This window comes from Myotis myotis, unplaced genomic scaffold (assembly GCF_014108235.1).
Source record: "Myotis myotis isolate mMyoMyo1 unplaced genomic scaffold, mMyoMyo1.p scaffold_m19_p_9, whole genome shotgun sequence".
NCBI classification, from domain to species: Eukaryota; Metazoa; Chordata; class Mammalia; order Chiroptera; family Vespertilionidae; genus Myotis; species Myotis myotis.
In genome coordinates, this window is record NW_023416401.1 from 11,834,481 (window position 1) to 11,857,509 (window position 23,029).

The 23,029-nt window shown below is 41.0% G+C and overlaps 1 protein-coding gene across 1 annotated transcript in view; it reads left to right on the top strand.

Annotated features, from left to right (window-relative positions):
• The window catches only part of SKOR2 (SKI family transcriptional corepressor 2), a 34,190-nt gene that overhangs the window by 7,453 nt on the left and 3,708 nt on the right, over positions 1-23,029 (top strand). Inside the window, exons 4-6 of the mRNA XM_036321426.1 lie at positions 8,834-8,899; positions 9,281-9,379; positions 16,839-16,906. Coding sequence (XP_036177319.1) covers positions 8,834-8,899; positions 9,281-9,379; positions 16,839-16,906 — 233 coding nt within the window. The remainder of the gene's footprint in view (positions 1-8,833; positions 8,900-9,280; positions 9,380-16,838; positions 16,907-23,029) is intronic.

Sequence of the window (23,029 nt, forward strand, 5' to 3'; positions counted from 1 at the left end):
ACATTATTCAGGAAAGTATGTAGATAGTTGGTTGTATCGCATTATTATCCTGTATTAGAAGGGAAACGGGTGGGATATGGAAGAGTTGAAAACATTCTTGAACAAATGTTGAGGTGAAGATTATATTTTGTTAAATTTGATTTGGAATCTTGGGTCACAAAAACTTCATCCTGCAGTTTCTTTGCTGAGTATGTGCAGATGATGTTGTGAACAGCACAGTGTTAAGGAGTTGGTGTTGCGGTGTGACTTGTGTGCCTTCAGCTGTCCTTGCTGTAGCAGAGATTAGCTGATGGTCTTCACATTGGAATGCACGCTCTAGAAAATCCCAGGGTGGGCACCCAATTGGCCTATGCTTTGGTATTAACATATTTATTTGTGGTCAGACTCCAAACATCCATTCATTTAGCAAAGTGTCAAAAATCTAGATGAGCCAAAGATCTTATGAAGACTGTAGTTAACTGATTTGGGATGGTAGCAACAGAAGGCTTTATGCAGAATAACCTGCTTATGAATGGAGTGATTTCTCCCCATGTAACAACTGTTAACTTCCATATATACATGACAGCATTCATTTGTTTACTTACTCAATTACTCCCAAATATTACAGAATGCCTACTGTGTGCTATGTACTTTGCTGGGCTTGGGGATTCAGAGATAGCATCAGATCTCAGGTTTCTTCCAAACCAAAGGAGGGGTCAGATCTGCTGTAATGCAGCAGGAATACTGTACTCCTGGTCTACACAAAATACCATCCAATGAGGTTTATATAACCAAGTGCGCTTTAGCCAATGTTAATTCAATCAGTGTTATTGGAAAATAACAGTATTTTATTTTGGTACATATGCAGTATAACATAAAAGAATGAAATGTCTTTTCAAACTACCTAAGAAGTCAGCTTGCAATTTTTTATTTTTTATATGAAATTTTTCCTCCGATGGCAATCATAGATGTTGTTTATGAAGAAATTCCTAGCACCTTTCTCTAAACAAGTAAGGTTATAGACTTACCTTGAAATGATAGATACTTGCTTTAATTGATCCCTGCTATAAAATCAGTTTCGCAACGATACTTAGTTCCAGTTGATTTTTTTAGTTCATCATCTTAATTAAGTTTAGCCTCCCTTCAACCTTTCAGCTTTATTGGTAACTGTTACTTTTCAGCAATTTCAAAGAGATTACATTTTTAAATGATTTTTTAAAAACCTCCCTGGTAATGGTCATTAACCTTACACACAGCAGATATTGTACTTGTGTATAATTAAAGGGACCAAACATGAAGTTTTTTTCAGCAGCCCATAGTCCCCAGAAGCCAGTAGAACTTTTATCTCTAGGTTTTTTTAAATTAGACCCATGGCTTAAAGCTAAGCAATATAGATTAGGGAAATGGTGACTTGGGCAAAATGTTACCTACTCAAAAATATAAGTGGCAGCACTTTCTTGCAAACCCAGACTAAGTTTTGCATATCTGTTTTGAATAACTTTGTTGAAATTAAGTGATTTGAAATTGGATGCAGTCAGGTAAGCTGGCGAGGCAGCTCAAAGCTGTGGCAGGTCAAGGAAATCACGTAAAGCGGAGTCATCCTCATTTCAATCCCCCTCATTGTAGACACACCAGCACCATTGGACTCGGAGCATGGCTGCATCTTGTTATATATGTAGAAGTTTTAAAATCAATTTGATTTTCACTGGTATGATTCTCTAGTGTACTTAATATGCTATGGATGGGTTTCTGAGAATAGTAAGAAGCAGTTACACTTCTCATGAATATATAGCAGATGAGGCACACTGATTTATTATTCCATTCTATTTTAGAACATGCTTATGATTTTTTTAAAAAAAAGAACAAGAAAATTTCTATAAAGCACAGACTAGTATATCTGTGTTTTAACTCTCTCACTAGGTGACTTTGGTTATGCCCTTTAACTACTTTGTGCCTCAGTTTATCCACCTGTAAAATTTGATAAAACCTCCCACCTCTAAATTACTGCTGACATTTTTATGAGCAATGAATTTTGAGGCCTTTTAATATATGTATATATGTATTCAAAATTAAATAATCTCCACATTTCCAATATCAGTTTCTTTTATTTATTAAAAATGGTCCTTCTTATGATTTAAAATATTTTATATGGAATTCACGGAGATGAAGGACGATGAAGAACTCCCCAGGAAAAAAAAATTAAATGGTGTGAATTGACAACACAAGTTCTAAAACTCAGGAGAATTCTAAATGAACTCACAATTCACTAATCAAAGATATTTGATATACTGATTCAAGAAGCAATGCATTTGCAACTCACAATAAATTTTGGTCATGAACTGTAAAACTTACTTCTTAATTTACTATAACCCCGCCAGTACTAACCTTGCTCCTGCTCCCCCTTTTCACTAATGGAGTTAATATTTCGTTAGTGCATTCTCTAACGTACCTTCCCCAGTGATACTGTGTGTGTGTTTTTCCCCCTCTTCTGTTCTCTGACCTCACCAAAGTGCCAGATGTCAAGGGGAAGAGTTGAATGTACAATTTAACACCAAGAAGTTAGCAGAAGTCCATATCTCACTGATAGAGAAGGAAATTATTTAACCTTGCTTTCTGGGTGATTGACTTTTTTAAAATGCTGTAATCCAAAGGGTTCTTAAAAACCTCTCTAAAGTGTATGTGGTGCTGAATTTTGGTTACTGTGAAATGTCCTAGCTATACTAACTGTAGATTAACTTTGACCCCACCCAAATTATAAGATAGATTTTTAGGGGAAGAGAAAATAAAAATTCCAGAAAATCTAATAAATTAAGGCCAGGTTTTAAAACTAAAATTCATAGTTTATTTAGGAATTAAGCATTCTAAATAGAGGCCAGGCCCTGTGTCCAGGCTGTTGGAAGGGGAGATGGCAGAACCTCAGCCCAGCCCTGAGGTCATGCCAATGCATTGGGGACTGTGGGCAGAGTCTTACTGTGGGAGCCTGACTAGCAGATCATGTAGGGCCTGCTCGCCTCACAGAGCACATGAGTCCCCACGTCTATGGAAGCATCTGGATGTTCGACTGAAAGTTTTTATTCTGCATCCCAATGTTAGAGTACATGTGTATCTCATCTATAGACACAGTCCCAAAACAAAATAGCTTCATTGACTAAATTTACCCTTGAGTGTACAATTAAAAACACTCTCTTTCTAGAAAAGGAAATGTTCTCTCCAAAAGTTTCATCAAGTGTGGACGACACTTGTCCTGGGGGAACATAGAGGACCTATCGGTGATAAGCAATCTGCTAGCCTCCGGGGCAGCGCCTCTGGATGCTGGTTGTAAGTCAAGAGAGAAGTTAACAGGGAAACAGCCAAGACAAGGAGTAGGAGACCAAGTGGGGGTGAAAGGAGAAGGAAGGAGAGAGAATGTATTTTCACAGACAGGATGGATGGATGAATGCCAAAGTTTATACTTTTCATCCTGTACACATCCAGGGGACAATATTTAAATGATCTTATGTATTGAATTCGAGTTTAATTTAATCAGTTCTTCCTCCTGTCCCATGACCACCAAGAGAACATCTGACCTATTCGTTTGGCTCTTAAAATTAAATGAGCTCTAAAAATGCCAGGTATTGGCCTGGCCGGTTTGGCTCGGTGGATAGAGCGTCGGCCTGCGGACTCAAGGGTCCTGGGTTCGATTCTGGTCACGGGCATGTACCTGGGTTGCGGGCACATCCCTGGTGGGGAGTGTGCGGGAGGCAGCTGATCGATGTTTCTCTCTTATCGATGTTTCTGGCTCTCTATCCCTCTCCCTTCCTCTCTGTAGAAAATCAATGAAATACATTTTTTTAAATAAATAAATCAATAAAAATCCCAGGTATTTTCTTCTGGTGGAAGCAACAGCAGACATATACATTAATATTTCCATGTCTCGGTTAAAATGCAGTGCTGCGGTTTTATCTCTGAAAGAAATTTCAAAATGTCAAATAGGTATAAAACATGAAACATCACAGACTTCCCCAGTAAACTGAAAATAGACGATAAGCCTTAGAATATACAAATGGATCAAAGTGTGCTTTTTCATTTCTAGGAATGAGTTAGTCCTTAAAGACCCCTTATGACTATTGAGGATTTGTGATAGCATTCATGTGTATTCCTTTCACAAACCCGATTGAATTAAGTGCAAACGGTATTTGTTAAAAGTATCTGTACTCCTGCCTGGGGTAGAGGTGATGGAGGTTACCTGTAGGGCAGGATCTTCCTGGCCTGAGAAAACAGGTTTTCTAGCTGAGAAAGACTAGACTTGCATCTGTTGTAACATACCAGGCTCTTGGGTACAAAGTGGCCCAGTAAAGACAATCAGCACCTAGAACTTCAACCAGGGAAGGAATGGATCAGCAGCATTTGCAGAAGCTGGGAAAGGCTTTATGATTTTGGATGGATTGGGAGGAGAGGGGTCTGGGAACCTTAGGCAAGAGAAACAATGTAAGGTAGAACCAGCAAGTACAAGAAATAAAGGCCCAACTAGAATATAGGGTTTGTGTTTGATGATAGAAGAAGCTCAGCTCAGCCCATGGGGCAAGGTTAAGAGAAAACCTGGCGGCTCCGAAGGAAGAATTTAGAGTGGATTCTGTGGTGTCAACCATGGGAGCCATTGCAGGTTCTTGAGCAGAGCTGTGCCACAATTTTTAAGAGAAAGTAATTACTCTTCTGCTTTGAAAAGTGGTGCTGATGAATCTATTGGCTGTCTTGTTTATTGTTTTTGTGTCTCCCTTTATTTTTTTAAAAATGTGTTTTTATTGATTTTTAGAGAGAGAGGAAGGGAGAGGGGTAGAGAGATAAAAAACATCGATGAGAGAGGAATATCATTGACCGGCTGCCTCCTGCATGCCCCCTTCTGGTGACTGAACTCACAACCTGAGCATGTGCCATGACCAGGAATCGAACCGGAGACCTCTTGGTGCCTGGGTAGATGCTCAACCACTGAGCCACACTGTCCAGGCTTTTTTTCTCCCTTTATTTTTTTTATATAGTTTATTGATTTTTTTACAGAGAGGAAGGGAGAGGGATAAAGAGTTAGAAACATTGATGAGAGAGAAACATCGATCAGCTGCCTCCTGCACACACCCTACTGGGGATGTGCCCGCAACCAAGGTACATGCCCTTGACCGGAATCGAACCTGGGACCCTTCAGTCCTCAGGCCGACGCTCTATCCACTGAGCCAAACCAGTCAGGGCTTTTTCTCCCTTTAGATACTTCAGTCTCTTCATCTGATATTTACTGCTCATGTCTACTTCAGTGTGGCATTTTCTCACATCCATCTCTCTTGTACTTCCATTTTCTGATGGCCGTGTGAGGGCAGAATGAAGGGTGGGGTGGAACATTCACCTGGAATGTGGGACCACTTGGTGCTGGGGAGACCAGGAAAGCAGGAACCACGTGACTCCTGGTCCTCTGGCCTCTACGGCACTTGGCAGAGATGCAATTTCTCTGATGTGACATGTCGCTGCCTCTCCCCTCGGGGCGAGCGGGACTGACAGGCAGTGATGCCGTCCCATTGAAGAACGTGCCCTTGTGGAGTGCTGGTGCAGACGGAGCCCTGAGGAGCAGCACTAGTCACCTCCATGCGCAGGTGCATCTTATGCCATAAGTACCCATTGCTCTCCGACTGTATGCCACCCAACTGTGTTCTTTCACGGTCTGACGTGAAATATATCTTAAGACCTGCTTCTAAGAAGGATGTTCCTTCACGGGATAATTTTCTCTCCCATAACTCTACACAATTAAGATCACTATGGTCCTCCAACCCTGCCTTTGGTAACTTTTAAAAGGGGGAATATAGTGGGAAGAAAAGAAAGCATTTTATTTCGGGATGTCTCCAAAGCCATTCGTTAATTTTGGAAAAGTAAAATGCACTTAACCTGATGGAATATTTATAAAAATTGGAAGCTCACTGTCAACTAAATCTCATTTATTTAATCTAGTATTAGACTGCCTTTTTTTGTTAACCAGATGGAAAACATTAGCAGTAATAGTGAACAAACATATCCCGGCTCCCAGCGGTCATTTTTAACCACCATTAACAATCTGGTTTTTACAGATTAGTAATATGCAAAAGGCAGTGGTCCAGATACACAAAAGGCAGCTGAAGCGTCTGTGCGCCTTACTTACTAGCATTGAACTATTTTTAAAAACCCTTTGTATGTGAAACATTCGATCTAAGCTCAAAATTGGCAGATTTTACCCAGAAGTTGGAATAGGATATCTCTTTGAAATAGACACTGATGTAAAATATTAATAAACCCTCCACAAAGCTGATGAAAAGAAAAGCTTATTATTAATGTCATCAGTAGATTTGCCTGTGGTTCATATAGTTTCCATTTACTAGCCATTTGTTTAATGGTTTCATACCTATGTAAGCCTCCTAATTGTGAAGTAGAAAAGAAGTGCATTTTAACACGTCATATTTTAACTTTTAAATTCAATTACCTAATTGAAATGTAATACAAAATAAACAGCTCACAAAATACACTATTGGAGCAAAAAGAATCTGGTGTAAAATGTGAGAAGGACTTGACTTCTAGAGTTGCCTGTTCAGAAACAAACTATCTCATTTAAACCGAGTGTTGAGTGTTGCAGGGGTTTATTATGCCCTGTAAATGGATGCAGAGGTCTGTGCATTCTTGTTTCTCCTCTTGTTCAGACTCAAGATTGAGTATGAACGGTCTGTTTGCCTAGAGCAAACATAGTCAAAACTGCACGTATTATGCACTTATCTTCCTTTCAAAATACCATTATACCTGGTTTACGTATTTATGACTTGCTATCCACCTTCATGTTACTCTTGTTTTAGACACTAGTATTTTATAGGAATTGCATTGAGGTCTATTTTTAGAATGCTTCACAGAAATTTCCTCATATTTTGTTATATGGAGAAGAAAGCCAAAGTTTGAACATTCAGAAGCCTATAGAGAGAGGCCATGTCGAAGATGAGAGTGGGAATGAGATTGTGCAAGTATGCTCTAGCTACTAGAGAAAATGTCCGCGTTACGGAACTCGTGGTTGCCAACAATATTCTTGTCCTACTGATGGGGAGCGGGAAACACCTTCTTATAACTATGTAGGGGTGTAAGAATATTTGCATAGATTATATTTACATATATGTATTTACATACACACACCTATATGCATACACACATACCAGCACACACATACTCCCAACAGTCTTCAGGTGGACTGCAGAATCGCCATTTATAAGATCCTGCTAAGGGTTTTCCCGTCTGTCCTGGTACTGACCTGTCTCCCTGCCACTTTGGGGAGAAATTCTGTGTCCCTCCTTGTAGGAATTTTTACCTTGACAGTGAAATCTCCCAGTGTTCCTACAAGTGCCCAGGGCCATTACATTCCATTTCTTGCTGAGGAAGGGAAATGAGTAAACAGTGAGGAGAGAATTGAAATGATGCATTCTAGCCCGGGTCATAATTTAAAATTTACAGCCTCCCGAGGTTCCTTTCAGTGACAACTGAAAACACTTTATTGAATACCTGCTATATGTGCAGCACTGTGCTAGGCACTGGCCATGCAGGAAAGACGGAGCCCTACCTCCAAGTCGCACGCCATCTAGTGGGTGAATTAGGCAAGTAAGTGAACAGCTTCCAGGGACACCGAGGAGGCGAACTAGGGGGACCGAAATCCATGGAACTTCAGAGTACTTTTGTCTGTACTCACCTCTTTGGAAGGCACATCACATCTTATTCTCTTTTTTAAAATTATATTTTATTGACTTTTCACAGAGAGGAAGGGACAGGGATAGAGAGTTAGAAACATCGATGAGAGAGAAACATCGATCAGCTGCCTCCTGCACACCCCCACCGGGGATGTGCCCGCAACCAGGGTACATCATGCCCCTGACCGGAATCGGACCTGGGACCTTTCAGTCCGCAGGCCAGTGCTCTAGCCACTGAGCCAAGCCGGTCAGGGCTCATGTCGCATTTTATATATAGTTGCAGGTAGCTGATTGAAATTTGAAAAAAAAAAAAAAATTCTGGTTAGCTGAATGATTTAGTGTATTTATAATTTCTGGATTGTGTAGACTGAATTTATGAATGTAGATAAATACATTTTCTTTATCTTGCCTTCATTCTGGTTGGCATTTAAGCAAAATAGATAAGAAAAACAAGCTAACCATTACCCACAATATAGTCTTTATTGGTTAAAGGCAAGTAGTTAAGAAATTATCAGCAAGCATGTGACTAATACAAAGTAATATAAGATAACTAGTCTCTGTTTTAGGTTGATTAAAAAAAAACCAACCCTATCACTTATTAGGAGATTGTTCCAGGCTTGTAAATTCTCTCTCTAGGACAACTGAAGCCTCCTCCCACTGCTTTTTCACTGTCCCAAACGTTGGTGGCTCCAGATGGCAGGAGGCTTCCGCTTCCACAATCTGGGGGCCTTCTAATAGCAGACTTCTTCACGCTTCTGAAGGGAGAGGGACTCTGATCAGCCTTCTTCCAGAAATGTTGACTGCTCAACTGCCTCTCGTGCTGGTTCTAACAATTACCTTCATTGTAAAGGAGGGGTAGTACTGGGGCGGGGAGAGGGGCTAACTCAGGAATCTACTTTCACGGAGCTGCCAGCACAGGCCCCATAGGCTGTGCCCTCATTCTCTCTAGCTCCGCCCGCCCCCCCCCCCCCCCTTCTGGGGAATTGAACGTGAGCAAATGAGGACATTTGGTTCTGAGGACTTCCAGTTTCAAGTTATAGTAAATAATAAGCTCTTTTGTAGACACTGAAACAAAATGAAGAGAAGAACCTTCAGAAAATAGCCCACACAAAACTAATATTTTTCTCCTTTTTTTTTTTTTAAAGGTGAACACACTCAAGAAACAAATTCACCTCATTCTCTCAAAAAGGATGTAGAAAATATGGGGAAAGGTAAAGAAAAGTTTTAATTCTGTGGAACTTCTCTTCGCTTTAAAAGACTTATAGAGATAATAGGAGGATATTTTTGTTCTACGCCGTATTTTAAGCTTGACAAGCAACATATGAATAATATATGGACCATTGGGTGGATATAATTGAGATTAATGCATACATATCAATCAATACATGACACTGTAATATAATACTTTAAAATAATATATTACATTGATTTATATTCATGGATTTCTGCACAAAATCTATCCTATGTCTATGCAACACTTTTTAAACTGGTAAAATATTTCGTCTTCTAATAATAAATTGCCATATATAACAGTTCTCTGGAGAGTTATTTATAAAGATTAGTAAAATGACTCTTCCTTTTTTCTTTATTAGAAGAACTTCAGAAGGTTTTATTTGAACAAATAGATTTACGGAGACGACTGGAACAAGAATTCCAAGTGTTAAAAGGAAATACATCTTTCCCAGTATTCAGTAAGAAATCACTTTTATTTCATTGCATTATGAAATTTGATGACATTCCTATTATTAGGCTAAAGAATATGCTTCTGAGGGTTAGGTGACTGTGTAAGTGCTGCTCAGTCTTCCTGTGATCTCCGTGTAAATATTTGGAAATTTTAGTCTCTTATTTATGCTTTGAATCAGCTCACAGATGAAATTTCAGAGAAGAACGTTTGGTATTTATTGCAGCAGTTTATGTGTACCTGTATGTATGTATTGTGTATATTTAAAATATGTATGCAAACCTACCATTAAATGTGTAGATATATTTAAATATTCAGAAATATTTAGGATGTATTTATTTTTAAAATATATTTTATTGATTTCAGAGAGGAAGGGTAAGGGAGAGAGAGATAGAAACATCAGTGATGAGAGAGAATCATTGATCGGCTGCCTCCTGCATGCCCCACACTGGGCATATGCCCTGACTGGGATTCGAACTGTGACCTCCTGGTTCATAGGTCAACACTCAGCCAATGAGCCACACCAGCTGGGCTAGGCTGTATTTTTTTAAAAAAAGAATTACTCAGGTATTTTTATTCCCTAAGATAGAAAAAACAAAAGAACAATTCATATTCTCAGATTGTGCTGGCTGAAGAGCTGCTTGGTGCTTGAAATACCCATATATATGAAGATTTAAAATTTATTAATTCAATGTACACATATTTGTTTTGTTGATTGAAATTAGTATAATTTTAGTAGTTTTGGATTCTCCATATTTAATGTAAAAATTCCATTTCAACTTTGATGGCAGGAGATATTTTAGTATAAACGCTATTGGTTGTGCTGCCAGAATCCTGGAATTTCAGACTTTATGTAGGTGTCCAGATTTCTAAAATCCACCAGCCCCAGTCTGAGTCGCATTTTGACAAATACATTAACAGTAGTATTTTTTTGAAAAGCTTTTGGAGTTTTATTTACTCATAGTCCTCTCTTCAGAGAAAGTGGGAAATAAAATAGTATGTGAACATATATTTTAAATTCTATAAATTTATATTAATTTTTCTGAGATACTTTTTTAGAATGTTAGCATGTCCCTTGTTTATTAATCTGGGCATTACAAAACATACATTGGCAACTCCTGTGCTAGAGCCCAAGACCAGCATGTGGAAGATTTTCCAGGAATTGTGACTATTTTAATAATATCAGCAGGAAGGCCTGCGTTCACCAGGGCCTCTCCAGTGTACTCGTCAGCACAATTGAAAGTCGTGTCTTCTCAGGTAGCAGTTTTGAATGGGGCTAGGTCCCTGGTAACATGTCAAACTGAGTTCCACCAGAACACTTAGCGCAGTAAAAGCAAGGGGACGCATGAAGGAAGAGAGCTCTGACCGCAGGAGTAACAGGGTGTGCCAAGTGAGTGATCTCTTAGTGCCTGGAGGGAGGCGTGGAGCGCGCAGTACTCCCGTATTTTGAACTTGCTGAGGCTTAAAATAAGATCAAGATCGACGGGAGAGGGATGGTCAACAGCCTTGATAGTGTATTAGGAACATCATGACATTTGGAGCTCCGAGAAAAAGAGAAATGTATTAAAAAATCTTTGAAACCTTAAAAAGCAGGTGCTTTCAAAGGATCTAGAGTTCTCTCATTTCTAAAACTATATCTTAAGAAAGACTGCAAGGTTCCTTACAGAATTGAGCAAACATTGAATGATTAGTTTCCCCTATAAGCTGATGTTTATCTAATTGTCAGGTTTGCAAATCCCAGCTTTTAGATCCAGCAGAGCTGATTGGAATCCCTAAAGCAGGGGTCCTCAAGCTTTTTAAACAGGGGGCCAGTTCACTGTCCCTCAGACCGTTGGAGGGCTGGACTATAGTTTAAAAAAAAACTATGAACAAATTCCTGTGCACACTGCACATATCTTATTTTGAAGTAAAAATACAAAACGGGAACAAATACAATATTTGTATTTGCATGTGGCCCGCGGGCCGTAGTTTGAGGACCCCTGCCCTAAAGTGTCCCCCTGCCTTCCTTGAAGCCAGTGTAGCCATGATTGATTCCATTAATAAAAGCTAATGAATCATTGGCACAAATTAATTTATAATCATTTATAAGTTTTCTTTATTAACTGCTCTACTATATACAACATGTACATGTTTCTTTTTTTTTCTTTTTTTTAAGTTAGAATGTTATAGTACAACTGGCCAGTTTTGACTCAGACCTGTCATTCAGCCTTTTGATCTGAATTAAAATGAATCCTCTGTGATTACCACACATATAAAACACTTCAATTAAACAACAACAAAAAATTTCTCCACCTTTTTTCTACAGTGTATTCCACTGACCAAGGAAGTGGTGTGTGAGTGCCCACGTTTGAATAATGCGTGGTCTAGACACACCGCAAAGAGGCAGTTAATTTCACACCAGTGAAACAGCAAATGCACGTTGTGTGCTTGTTAGCTACACGCGAGAGGCCTTGAGGCTGGTGGGCGGATTTAGATTCACTCAGATGGAAAGGGGAAGAGGGAACTTCGTAAAGCCGTCTGTATCAGAAGGAAGCCTAGAGTTTTGCAGAGCTTTTTACTAGGAGGTGGACAGACACTCATGGTCACAACCCCTAAAACTCAGTTCACTTGGAACACGGGACTCGGCTAAGCTACCGCACGTGACAGGTAGGAACCCAGGCTCAAAAATCGACCCGACCTGAGTTCAGCTATGCTGGCTTCACAAAGGGGCTCTGCCACTTCCTGGTTGTAGGACCCTGGACCCTGTAAAATGGGGCTAATAATTCCTGTCTCGTAGGAAGATGAGAGGGTAAATGAGGGGGTCCGTGAAGGGCTGTCACGTCCCTGGTGCTCAGTAGTGTCAGCTGGGATGACTAAGCAGGAGGAGGAAGAGATTATTAGCACTGAGCTCTAGAAAAGCAATCCTATAAAATAAAAGGCTAGTATGCAAATAGACCAAATGGCAGAACAACCAGGACAACCGAACAACCGGTCGTTATGAAGTGTGCTAACCACCAGGGGGGGTGCACAGAACATGGCAGGCGTCAGCCACAGGAGGATGGTGGAGCAGGTGAGCGGGGGCACCAGACCAAGGCAGGGTGCCAGTCGCTGTCATCGGGGCAAGCCTCTGGTGGTTACTGAAAATTCGTTGCTCCTGTGAGCCACGGTCCCACCCGGTGCTCACACCTGCTGCCGGCGCCAGCCCCGCTCACACCTGCTGCTCACACCCACTGCAGGCACCTGGTGATGGGTGCCAGCAGTGGGTGTGAGCAGTGACTCCAGCACCAGCTGCAGGTGCAAGCGGGGCTGGCACCGTCAGCACATGGGAGTGGTGGCTGTGGGAGTGGGGCTGCCAGCAGAGAGGGGATCGGGGCCATGGCAGGAGGGGCCGGGTGGGAGTGCGGAGGATGGGTCGAGACCCACCCCTGTGCCCACCGCAGCCTCGCGGCCCACAGTTCCTTTCAAGGTGCACGAATTCGTGCACTGGGCCCCTAGTTCTAGAATAAGTTTCTGAGTTTCTCTTGGGATTCTTGTTGTGGTTCTGGGGGTTAATGAGGACCAGGGGAATAAATAAAGGTGAGGATAAAGATTAGAGGAAGGAGGAAGAGGAGGAGGTGGTGGAAGACCAGGTAGAGGAAGAAGAGACAGGGGAAGAGGAGGAGAAAGCATCTCTATATTGGGAGGGGGGTCAGAAATTGAGAGGAGGAGGAAGAAGCAAGTCTCTCACTTGCTGGGATGGAGCTTCCAGAGCTTGTCTCCATAAATACTCTGCAAAACGCTGATGGGGAAACCCAGGGAGGAAGCCCGGGCTCAAGCAGCAGGGCCAGGCAGGCATTTCAGAGCAGAGGAGCGCAGTGAGTGACCTTGGCGGCTGAGAAAGCTTAGGCTATCCCTAAGCCCTTTCAACTGTAACACGGTGCTAACACCTACCTCCGGGAGCTGCTGAAAGGATTACTTGAGTGGAATATACGAAGTGTTGAGCACAGTGACTGCTCCATGGTGATGTGAGTTGTTGCCACCAGAGTCCACTGTAAAGTTTGGTATTTAGATGCTGCAGGGACTTGACAGCAAACCAGCTGATACGAGAAGCCAGAACTTCTCGAGATTTATTGGGCTGTAGTTATCGAGAGTGGAACAGGCAGTGAAACTTGGTTTGATAGACCATGCGTTTCGCTGACAAACTGAGTAAGACATGAGCAGAGAGGGAGGGCAGGCATTGTCAGGAGAGGTGGGAGAAATGTAATCTAGAATTGGGTGGAAATCCGTGTTTGGAGGAAATGGATGAGGAAGAGTTCGCCCTTTCAAGGTCACTTTGTGATGACAATAGGACAGTTGGTCAAACATCCTGCAAAGACAGTTGCATTTAGTTGGACGGGAGTAAATGATTAGAGACCCTGTCCCCAACATGCCACCATTCCCTCTCCCTCCCCCGCCCCCCGCACCCCGCCTCCCCCCCCCCTACTGGTCAGATCATGTTTGCAGCTCTAAATCCCGAAGTCATTTTTGCCACCACACTGTGTCCACCTTCCCTAGCAAACTTGTCTATTCTTTCTTCCTTCTCCTTTACCAGTATAGACCAAAAGTCTCAATCGTTTGAAAGCAATGATAACAAAATGAAGACAATGTAAACAAGTGTGTTAAAAACAATTTTTAAAAATTAAATAATTTTTAAAATGTACTAAAACTACTCTGATACTATAATGATAGCTACATGTCGTCATACATTTGTGCACAATTTTGTTGTGAGCCCGTAGCTTGACGAGTAGGATCTACCTGGTAAACCATATGTACTGTGTGGGTCTTTCTATTTCTGGTCCCAGAAATGTAGGCTGGATACTTTGTATTATTGTTTGGAAAACCCTTTGGCCTTTCAAGTGGACGTGTTAACAGAGCACAGCCCTCGCCCCTGTGCTGGCTGGCAGGCTGTGCTTCCGTGCTTTCTCTGCTCCCTCCTTTTATACTATGTTTCCAAAAATAGTTGTGTTCTAAGTGATTCTCATTAGAGACATTGGCCTAATGATTTTTTTATCCTCAGTTAAACTGTGCCCCTTCACTCCCCAAGGGAGTGAAGCTTCTCCCGTAACCATTGCATGGCACCACATACTTACCTATAGAACAGCACCTTTCACATTAAATTCAGGGGTGAAATTAGGGATTGGGTCTTTTAAAAAAAATAAATTATAAAAGGCAAGACTATGGAAGCAATTAAAAGATCAGTGGTTGCCAGGAGTCGGGTGGAGAAAAGGGATGAGTAGGCAGAGCACAGAGGATTTCAGGACAGTAAAACTACAGTGGGGCCTTGACTTACGAGTGTCCCAACTAACGAGTTTTTCGAGATACGAAAATCAGTCTCTCGGCCGATTTTTTGCTTTGAGTTGCGAGCTAAAATTCGGGTTACGAGCCAGCTTCAGATACCCCACCACTAGTTGGCGCAGCGAACGTCACAGTGAACGCCACAACATCAGCCCAGCATCACGTGTCTCACTCGTTCACTTTTTGATTTGACATACGAGTAATTTGAGTTACGAGCTCCATCATGGAACGAATTAAACCCGTAAGTCAAGGCCCTACTGTACTCTGATACTATAATGATGGATACATGTCATTATACATTTGTCCACATCCACAGAATGTACAACACCAAGAGTGAACCCTGATGTAGACTGTGGACTTAGGAGAATTATGACATGTCAATGTTCGTTCATCCCTGATCACAAATGTACCACTCTGGAGAGTGACGTTGATAACTGGGGAGACTACGGATGTGTGGGAGGAAGGGTACATGGGAAATGTCTGTACCTTGCTCTTTGTTGTGAACCTAAAACTGTTTTTTTAAAAAGTCTTCAAAAATAAATGATAGGTGCCCTAGCCGGTTTGGCTCACTGAATAGAGCGTTGGCCTGGGGACTGAAGGGTCCCAGGTTCGATTCCGGTCAAGGGCATGTAGCTTGGTTGCGGGCACACCCCCAGCAGGGGGTGTGCAGGAGGCAGCTGGTCGATGCTTCTCTCTCATCGATGTTTCTAACTCTCTCTCCCTCTCCCTTCCTCTCTAAAAAATCAATAAAATATATATTAAAAAATAAAAAATAAATGATAGATAGCTAGATTGATATGTGTTTGAGGTTGGGGAAGGAAAGATAGACAGATATGTGTTTGAGGTTGGAGAAGGAATTCACATAGTCTAGAAAGGTAGAAGTCAGTAAAATAAAAGAACACTGCTATTAATGTCTAGTACCCAGCACCTGGTGAGTAGTAAAGGATCTATTATCTTGAAAGCCGTGGAAAGCCATCACAGGTTTTTAAGCAGCAGAATGAGAGGGATTTGGAGAAGAAGGGACTGTAGGCCAGATGGTCACTGGGAAACTATTGCTCTGGGGGGTAACAGTGGCAAAGAGAGGGGAGGATGGAGGTGGAATGTACAGGACTCACACACCCATTGCTGAAGAGAAGGGGGAAAGGTGATGACTGTGTTTCTGGTTCCTTTAAACTGCTGACCTGACTGTCCGCCACAGATGCAATATGATACTGTGTTACCATTTAAAGCAGAAAAAGGCAGATGGCTAAGTCTACATTTTTTTTTAAAGACCACATCTAGAAAATGCAACAACATGATATATACATTGGAAGTCATTTTTTTTTCCATAAATGCAATTTAAAAATGATCAATATGTAGAATGGCAAAGATAGTTTGCATAACGATACTTCTCACATAGAAGCGGGGCCTGTAGAACTGAACCAGGCCTAGGAAGGACCGTAAAATAAGGCTGATACAGGGAGAGGACGTGTGCAGGTTGGCAGGCAGGCACTCTTCAGGAGTGGGACAGGCTGCAGTGAAGCCGGGCAGCCATATCTAATGGACCCACATTTTATCACCCAGGCGGCATTTTGTGTACAAGGGTCCGCATTCCCTGTGATCTGAGGTGCACCCTCTCCCTCCCTCTGAACTTCTGAAGGCAGTGGAAGCTTGAGGTACTTGCGACTTTCTCACGTGTGCAAAGACTAGAAAACAGGATTGCCCAGACATTCCTGAGAGTGATGATGCGCAAGGGATTGTACTACATGGGTTGTGAGATACTATGAAATGTAAGATATAGATCTTACCCCCTCAGAGTTTACTGTCTATTCTGATTAAATTATAGAATCTTGAAAAACATTCCTTCAAACAACCATGTTATTTACTTTTAAAATATATATATCAAGCTAGAGGCCCAGTGCACAAAAATTGTGCACATGTAGGGTCCCTAGCAGTTGCCGGCTGTGGCCAGGGCCTTCCTTTGTTCCAAGCTGCCCCCTGGTAGTCAACGCACGTCATAGCGAGCGATCAAACTCCCGGTTGGTCGAACGCCCGAGGGGACACTTTATATTAGGCTTTTATATATTTAGATAGGGGAGGGGTTTTCTATGGGGCTGTCAGTAATATTTTCACAAAACATGCTAAAAGTAGATTTTGCACTTTAATTCATTTCTGTCTCTATTTCTCTCTCCTGCTAGATAATTTCCAGGACCAGATGAAAAGGGAACTAGCCTACCGAGAAGAAATGGTGCAACAGCTACAAATTGTAAGTTGTATTTCTACTTTAAAATAAAGGCAGCTGGATGGGCTTGTTTAGAAACTGTTCATGTTTTTGCTGTGAAAGCCTTTGGTCCACCCACTTCTCAGCTGGTTTACATGCTAATTACCAAGAGATTTACCCAGACACAGGATAAGCAGATGTGTCAGTACGCTTCCTCCGGATGTAACTACCTACCACGTGTTAATAGACAGATGTGTACATTGTCTCTGTGGGGGAACCAGAGGTACCTGCATCGTCTTCTGCTGCACAAACTTCCCAACACAGTGCTGGGATGCACCAGACACTCCGTGGAGGCCACTGTCTCCCATCTTCCTCCCTCTCCCCTTCACTCCCCAGATCAGGGCCAGGCTCTCCACAGTCAATAGAATGATGTGTGAACACTATTAATCAATTAAATTCACTTGAAGGACAATGAAAAGAAAAGAATTCTTTCCAAACAAAGTGTGTTACTCTAGCCTAATCATCTCTAAAAGTGGACACTAAGATCTATTTCTAGGGAAACAGGAAGATGTCTGATAAATAAATGCAGTGGGTTTTCTTTTTGTTTTGTTTTTTTCCTTCTGAATTCCTCGCCTTTTGTCCCCCTGCAGATACATCTGGTATTATTCACTAGCACCTTTAAAGCAGTCTCCCCTGCCTGGCCAGTGTGGCTCAGTGGTTGAGCACCAGCCTATGCGCTAAGACAGTGGTTCTCAACCTTCTGGCCCTTTAAATACAGTTCCTCATATTGTAACTCAACCGTAACATTATCTTTGTTGCTACTTCATAACTGTAATGTTGCTACTGTTATGAATCGTAATGTAAATATCTGATATGCAGGATGGTCTTAGGCGACCCCTGTGAAAGGGTCGTTTGACCGCCAAAGGGGTCGCGACCCACAGGTTGAGAACTGCTGAGCTAAGAGGTCCCGGTTCAGTTCCTGATCAGGGCACATGCCCCAGTTGCAGGCTCGATCCCCAGTGTGAAGCGTGCAAAAGGCAGCCAATCAATGAGGCTCATCATTGATGTTTCTTTCTCTCTTCCTCTCTTCCTCTCTGAAATTAATGAAAAATATACACCTTTAAAAAGGCAGTCTCCCCAGCTTCCTCCTTCTCATGTATGGGATAGGGAAATGATTTCTGCTCAGTATTTGTAAGATATTTGTAATCACCTGGGTAAAACATACACTGCTTCTCAGTACTGTTCATAGCATGATTATTATAATTTGGGTGGCTAGGCATTTCTGAGCTGGCCCATGTTATCCTTATCCCATTAAGCATGTGTCTTTGCATACCCACCTGTCGTGTCTCAAGAGACAGGTATCTAGCTCTCTGTCAGGACTATCTAAGAAGGATGGTTATTAACCTTTGCTTTCTGCATGGAAGGAGCCACGCTCGTGCTGGGAGGCATTTTTAAAGCAGCCCGTGCTTCATGTTTCTCTCCATTCCGGGCTCTGTTAACGGTGCTGCTTGTCAGTCTTAACGCCCCGCTGAGGTTTCCCTCCATCTCAAAGTGCCGGTTCACAACTCTCAGTTCTGAAAACCACCTCAGCGGAAAGTGCCTCTCAAACAGGATCTTTCTTCTTGTTCTGCTTCTGTGTGTGTTCGGGTTTTTTGTTCGGTTTGTTTGTTTGTTTGTTTGTTGCACTTAAATTCACTGGGAGCAAAAGGATTTTCTTAATCTCCTACAAGGAGTAAAATATACATATAGCTTTTCACAATAAGAACTAGTAATTACTTACTATGAATATACTTACTGTTTTCTTTGTTCAAAGGAAGAATTTAAAAAAATAGAACTGGAGAGTGATATAAAATTTTAAGACCTTACTGGCTTTATTCAGGGTATTGTTTTCAGATTCTTAAAACAAAAATTGTCACACATCAAACCAAAAACTTGTGATTTCAGGCTGGTGGGTCTAGCAAAATGGGCATTAAGAAAGGAAACTATTGCCCTAACCGGTTTGGCTCAGTGGATAGAGCATCGGCCTGCAGACTGAAAGGTCCCAGGTTCGATTCCGGCCAAGGGCATGTACCTTGGTTGAGGGCACATCCCCAGTAGGAGGAGGAGGCAGCTGATCGATGTTTCTCTCTCATCGATGTTTCTAACTCTCTATCTCTCTCCCTTCCTCTCTGTAAAAAAATCAATAAAATATATTTTTTTTTAAAAAAAAAAGAAAGGAAACTATTTACTTCAGTGCCCCTGTTTAAGGCTAGTTATGTAACTTAAACATCTTAATTTTCTTTGACATTTCGTTTCTTTAGTAAAAGAGGAAATGATATTGCATTCATGTAATAAACAGGCAGTATTGATAGAAGAAAAAAATGTCTCATGTCTTTTGAGATAGTTGGTACATAGAAGATACAAATTGGTATTACTAAACATTTTTATTATTCTGTATTGAAAAATATTTTATCATGGGTATGTATTTATCTAGACAAGTGTTATTAGATAGTAAATTACTTCTTGTTGTAAATTAAATTCTTTGGGAGAAGCTAGAATTTTTACCCTTGGGCCTGTAGGTTTAAGCCCTGAAATCCTCAAAGGCATATCCAGGCTAACAACATAAAATTGATGAAACAGACATGACTTGTCCCTCCTGTTTCTTCCTCTTCTTCAGTGTCTCCTCCCATAAGATACCGAGAGCTTCTTGCTGCCTCCGGCACCCAAGAAACATTTCTTGAATGAATCACTACTCACGAATGCCCCCTGCCCCAATTCTGATATTCTCATATAGCAGTCCTCTTAATTCTTTTCCAGATTTCCCTGGTTTGGTCATGACGTTCTCAAATGTTCTTTTGTGCTAAGTAACTACTACCCAAACTACAAAAGGAAGGTGTAGTATTGAATTATAGGAAGCTTATGTATTACTGTTCTGTCCTTATAACTAACAGACACAAGCTTCAAGGCCTACAAACTTGAGTTCAAGACTCATCCCATATAGTCCATTAAGTGTTAGTTCTTCAACCAAAGGGACCTGTTGGAAGGTCTAGCCTAGTGCCCAGATAGGGAAGGAGGAAGTATGTAATGAGCATGAAATGCCCACACAAGTCATAAAACGCTATGCCAATATGAGTAACATCCCTTCTCAAAGGGGTACTTTCATAGTGGAACTGTTTCAGCCTTGGTGACTGGAGATATTTTTGTGAAGGAAGGACCTGTGTTCACGTTATGCCATCTTCTTTGGAACTGAGGCAGCAGACTCAAGTTTACTTGAACAGGAATTCATCTAATCCCTTATTCAGCTTGTTTTATTTGCTAAAGTACCTGTGGGAAATGCCTTTAGAAAATTATATCTGAAGATTATCAAGAAATTGCTAGGTATCATAACTATTGACTTTCCCAATATTTTAGTTGAATGACCTAACTCATCTGTAAATATGGTTACATACTTTGCTCCCCAAGAACCCGACAGTTTACTCAAAATTATTTTAATATTTAAAGTTTACGGAATATATATTACAGAATAGTCCTCTGCCTACAGAATAGGCATTTTTCCCTTTGGATGAGATAAAAACCCACTCTATCCTGCAATAATGGAGAATTCAAATATATTAAAATCATCATATCTTGTAACGATTCCCATAGACCCACGATGTATTTATACTATGTCGTTACAGTGTTCTTATTCAAAAGATGATATCGAAAGCATCTTGGGTGCCATTGCTGTAGAAAGAAAACTTATGAATTTCTTTGGCTCCTGCATGTTTAGATTCTCCACTGACTGTAATTTCTGCACCATTGCTTCCTTTTCCAGTTTGTTAAATGCAAGTTATGATGACTGCAGAGTCAAATGCTTGACTCTCCTTGTGCATTTTTCTCAGTGTCAGATTTAAAGCATGTGTATCTTTAACATTTATACATGACCACAAGCTAACTTTTACAATAGCTTAAAATTAGAGTTTTATAGCACTTAACGCCGTTTGTGTTAAAGCTTCCCTTCCCCCACTCCTGCCCTAGGTTTACAAGTGCTTAAAATGTTTCATTGCTAAACCAGATTTATTTAGACAACCTAAGAAATATAGTCCTCTCACTATAAACCAAATACAAAAGTTACAGAATTTAGCAAGTTCATGAAGATGTTACTGTTTAGTATAATGTAGAGCCACAGATTTCTCATTCACAAGTAAACTGTGATTTTAGGAAAAATGTGTTTCACTTAAAAAACAAAATGAATTACCCCTTAGGGTTAAGAAAAAAGTGAAGAAACTTCATAAACACATACATTGTTTTATGTCAAGTATATCTCAAATTTTTTTAAAGGTGAAGATATTTTGCTCTCTATAACCTTTTGATTAAGGTTTTTCTAAGAACTGGACTCCTATATAATAAAAACCTAATATGCAAATCGACCGAACAGCAGAACAACCGATCGGCCCTGATCGCCAGCCAGGCCTAGGGACTTTACCCATGCACAAATTTCATGCATTGAGCCTCTAGTATAATATAATTTACAATACAAGCTGAGACTATTATGATGCCTTCATAATCTTTTTATTTTTCATTGCTAATTTGGCAACAATTTTTTTAAGCAAGTGCATTTATATATAAGCCACTACTGTCTATTTGTTGAAGACGTGGTCTGTTTTAGTCATAGTTCTTGAAGGACGTGCTGCAGCAAAGAGCACATGATAAATGACGACCCAGATTCACATCCTTGGAACTTGCTGGATTGCTAAAGAGGAACACAGATGGAGCAAATGCACTAGGCTTAAAGTGCCCTCTGCTGTTTGTCCAGAATGCTGCAGTCACAGTTGCACGCAGCCAAGGGTGAAAGGTCTCAAAGTTCTCCATTAAAAGCCTCGAGTAAATGTACCAGCTTTTTTATTCACTCATCTACTGATGGGCACTTGGGCTGCTTCCAGGTCTTGGCTGCGGTAAATAATGCTGCTATGAACATAGGGGTGCATGTCTTCTTTCGAATTAGTGTTACAGATTTCTTAGGATATATTCCCAGAAGTAGAATTGCTGAGTGAGAAGGCAGTTCCGTTTTTCATTTTTTGAGGTAACTCTATGCTGCTTTGCACAGTGGCTGCACCAGTCTGCATTCCCACCAACAGTGCACGAGGGTTCCCTTTTCTCCACATTCTCGCCAACACTTGTTTGTTGATTTGTTGATGATGGCCATTCTGACAGGTGTGAGGTGGCCTGGAGTATTATGCTAAGTGAAAGACAAATAACTTATGATTTTACTTACATGTGGAATCTAATGTACAAAATAAACTAACAACAAAATAAAGACAGAATCATAGATACAGAGAACAGACTGACAGCTGTCAGAGGGGAGGGAGGTTCGGGGGCTAGGTAAAAAAGGTGAAGGGATTAAGCAAAAAACAAAACAAAAAAGCTCATAGGCGGTATGGCAGTTACCAGAGGGAAATGAGTGGGGATAAATGGTGATGGAAGGAGACTTGACGTGAGGTGGTGAACACACAGTACAGGATCCAATGATGTATTATAGCAGTGATTTTCAACCATGTGCGCAAGAGAATATTTAAAATATGCAATGCCATTTAGTCAGGGGCACTGACCTTTCTTCCCTTAGATCAGTGGTTCTCAACCTTCCTAATGCCGCGACCCTTTAATACAGTTCCTCATGTTGTGGTGACCCCCAACCATAAAATTATTTTTGTGGCTACTTCATAACTGTAATTCTGCTACTGTTATGAATCGTACTGTAAATATCTGATATGCAGGATGTATCTAGGCGACCCCTGTGAAAGGGTCGTTCGACCCCCATAGGGGTCGCAACCCACAGGTTGAGAACCGCTGCCTTAGATTGTCAAATAAAAAATGATAACAGCAATGGCAATAGCTGTCCAGAGTGAATGAGTCAAAATTATTTTTTGTCAGATTGGCAAAAAATATATAGTTTTGGTGTGCCACAGAATTTTAGTAATTAGTTTATATGTGCCATGAGATGAAAAAGGTTCAGAATCGCTGTTAATAGAATTGTACACCTAGAACAAATATTTTTATTAACCAATGTCACCCCAATAAGTTCAATAGAAATAAAAAAAATTTTTAAAGCCTCAAGTAAAATCGTGTTGATCAGTAGATTCGTACTAATGTTTCATTCATGTAAACTTGAAAAAAGCAGTTTACAACTTTGTGATGATGGGAATGGTGCTT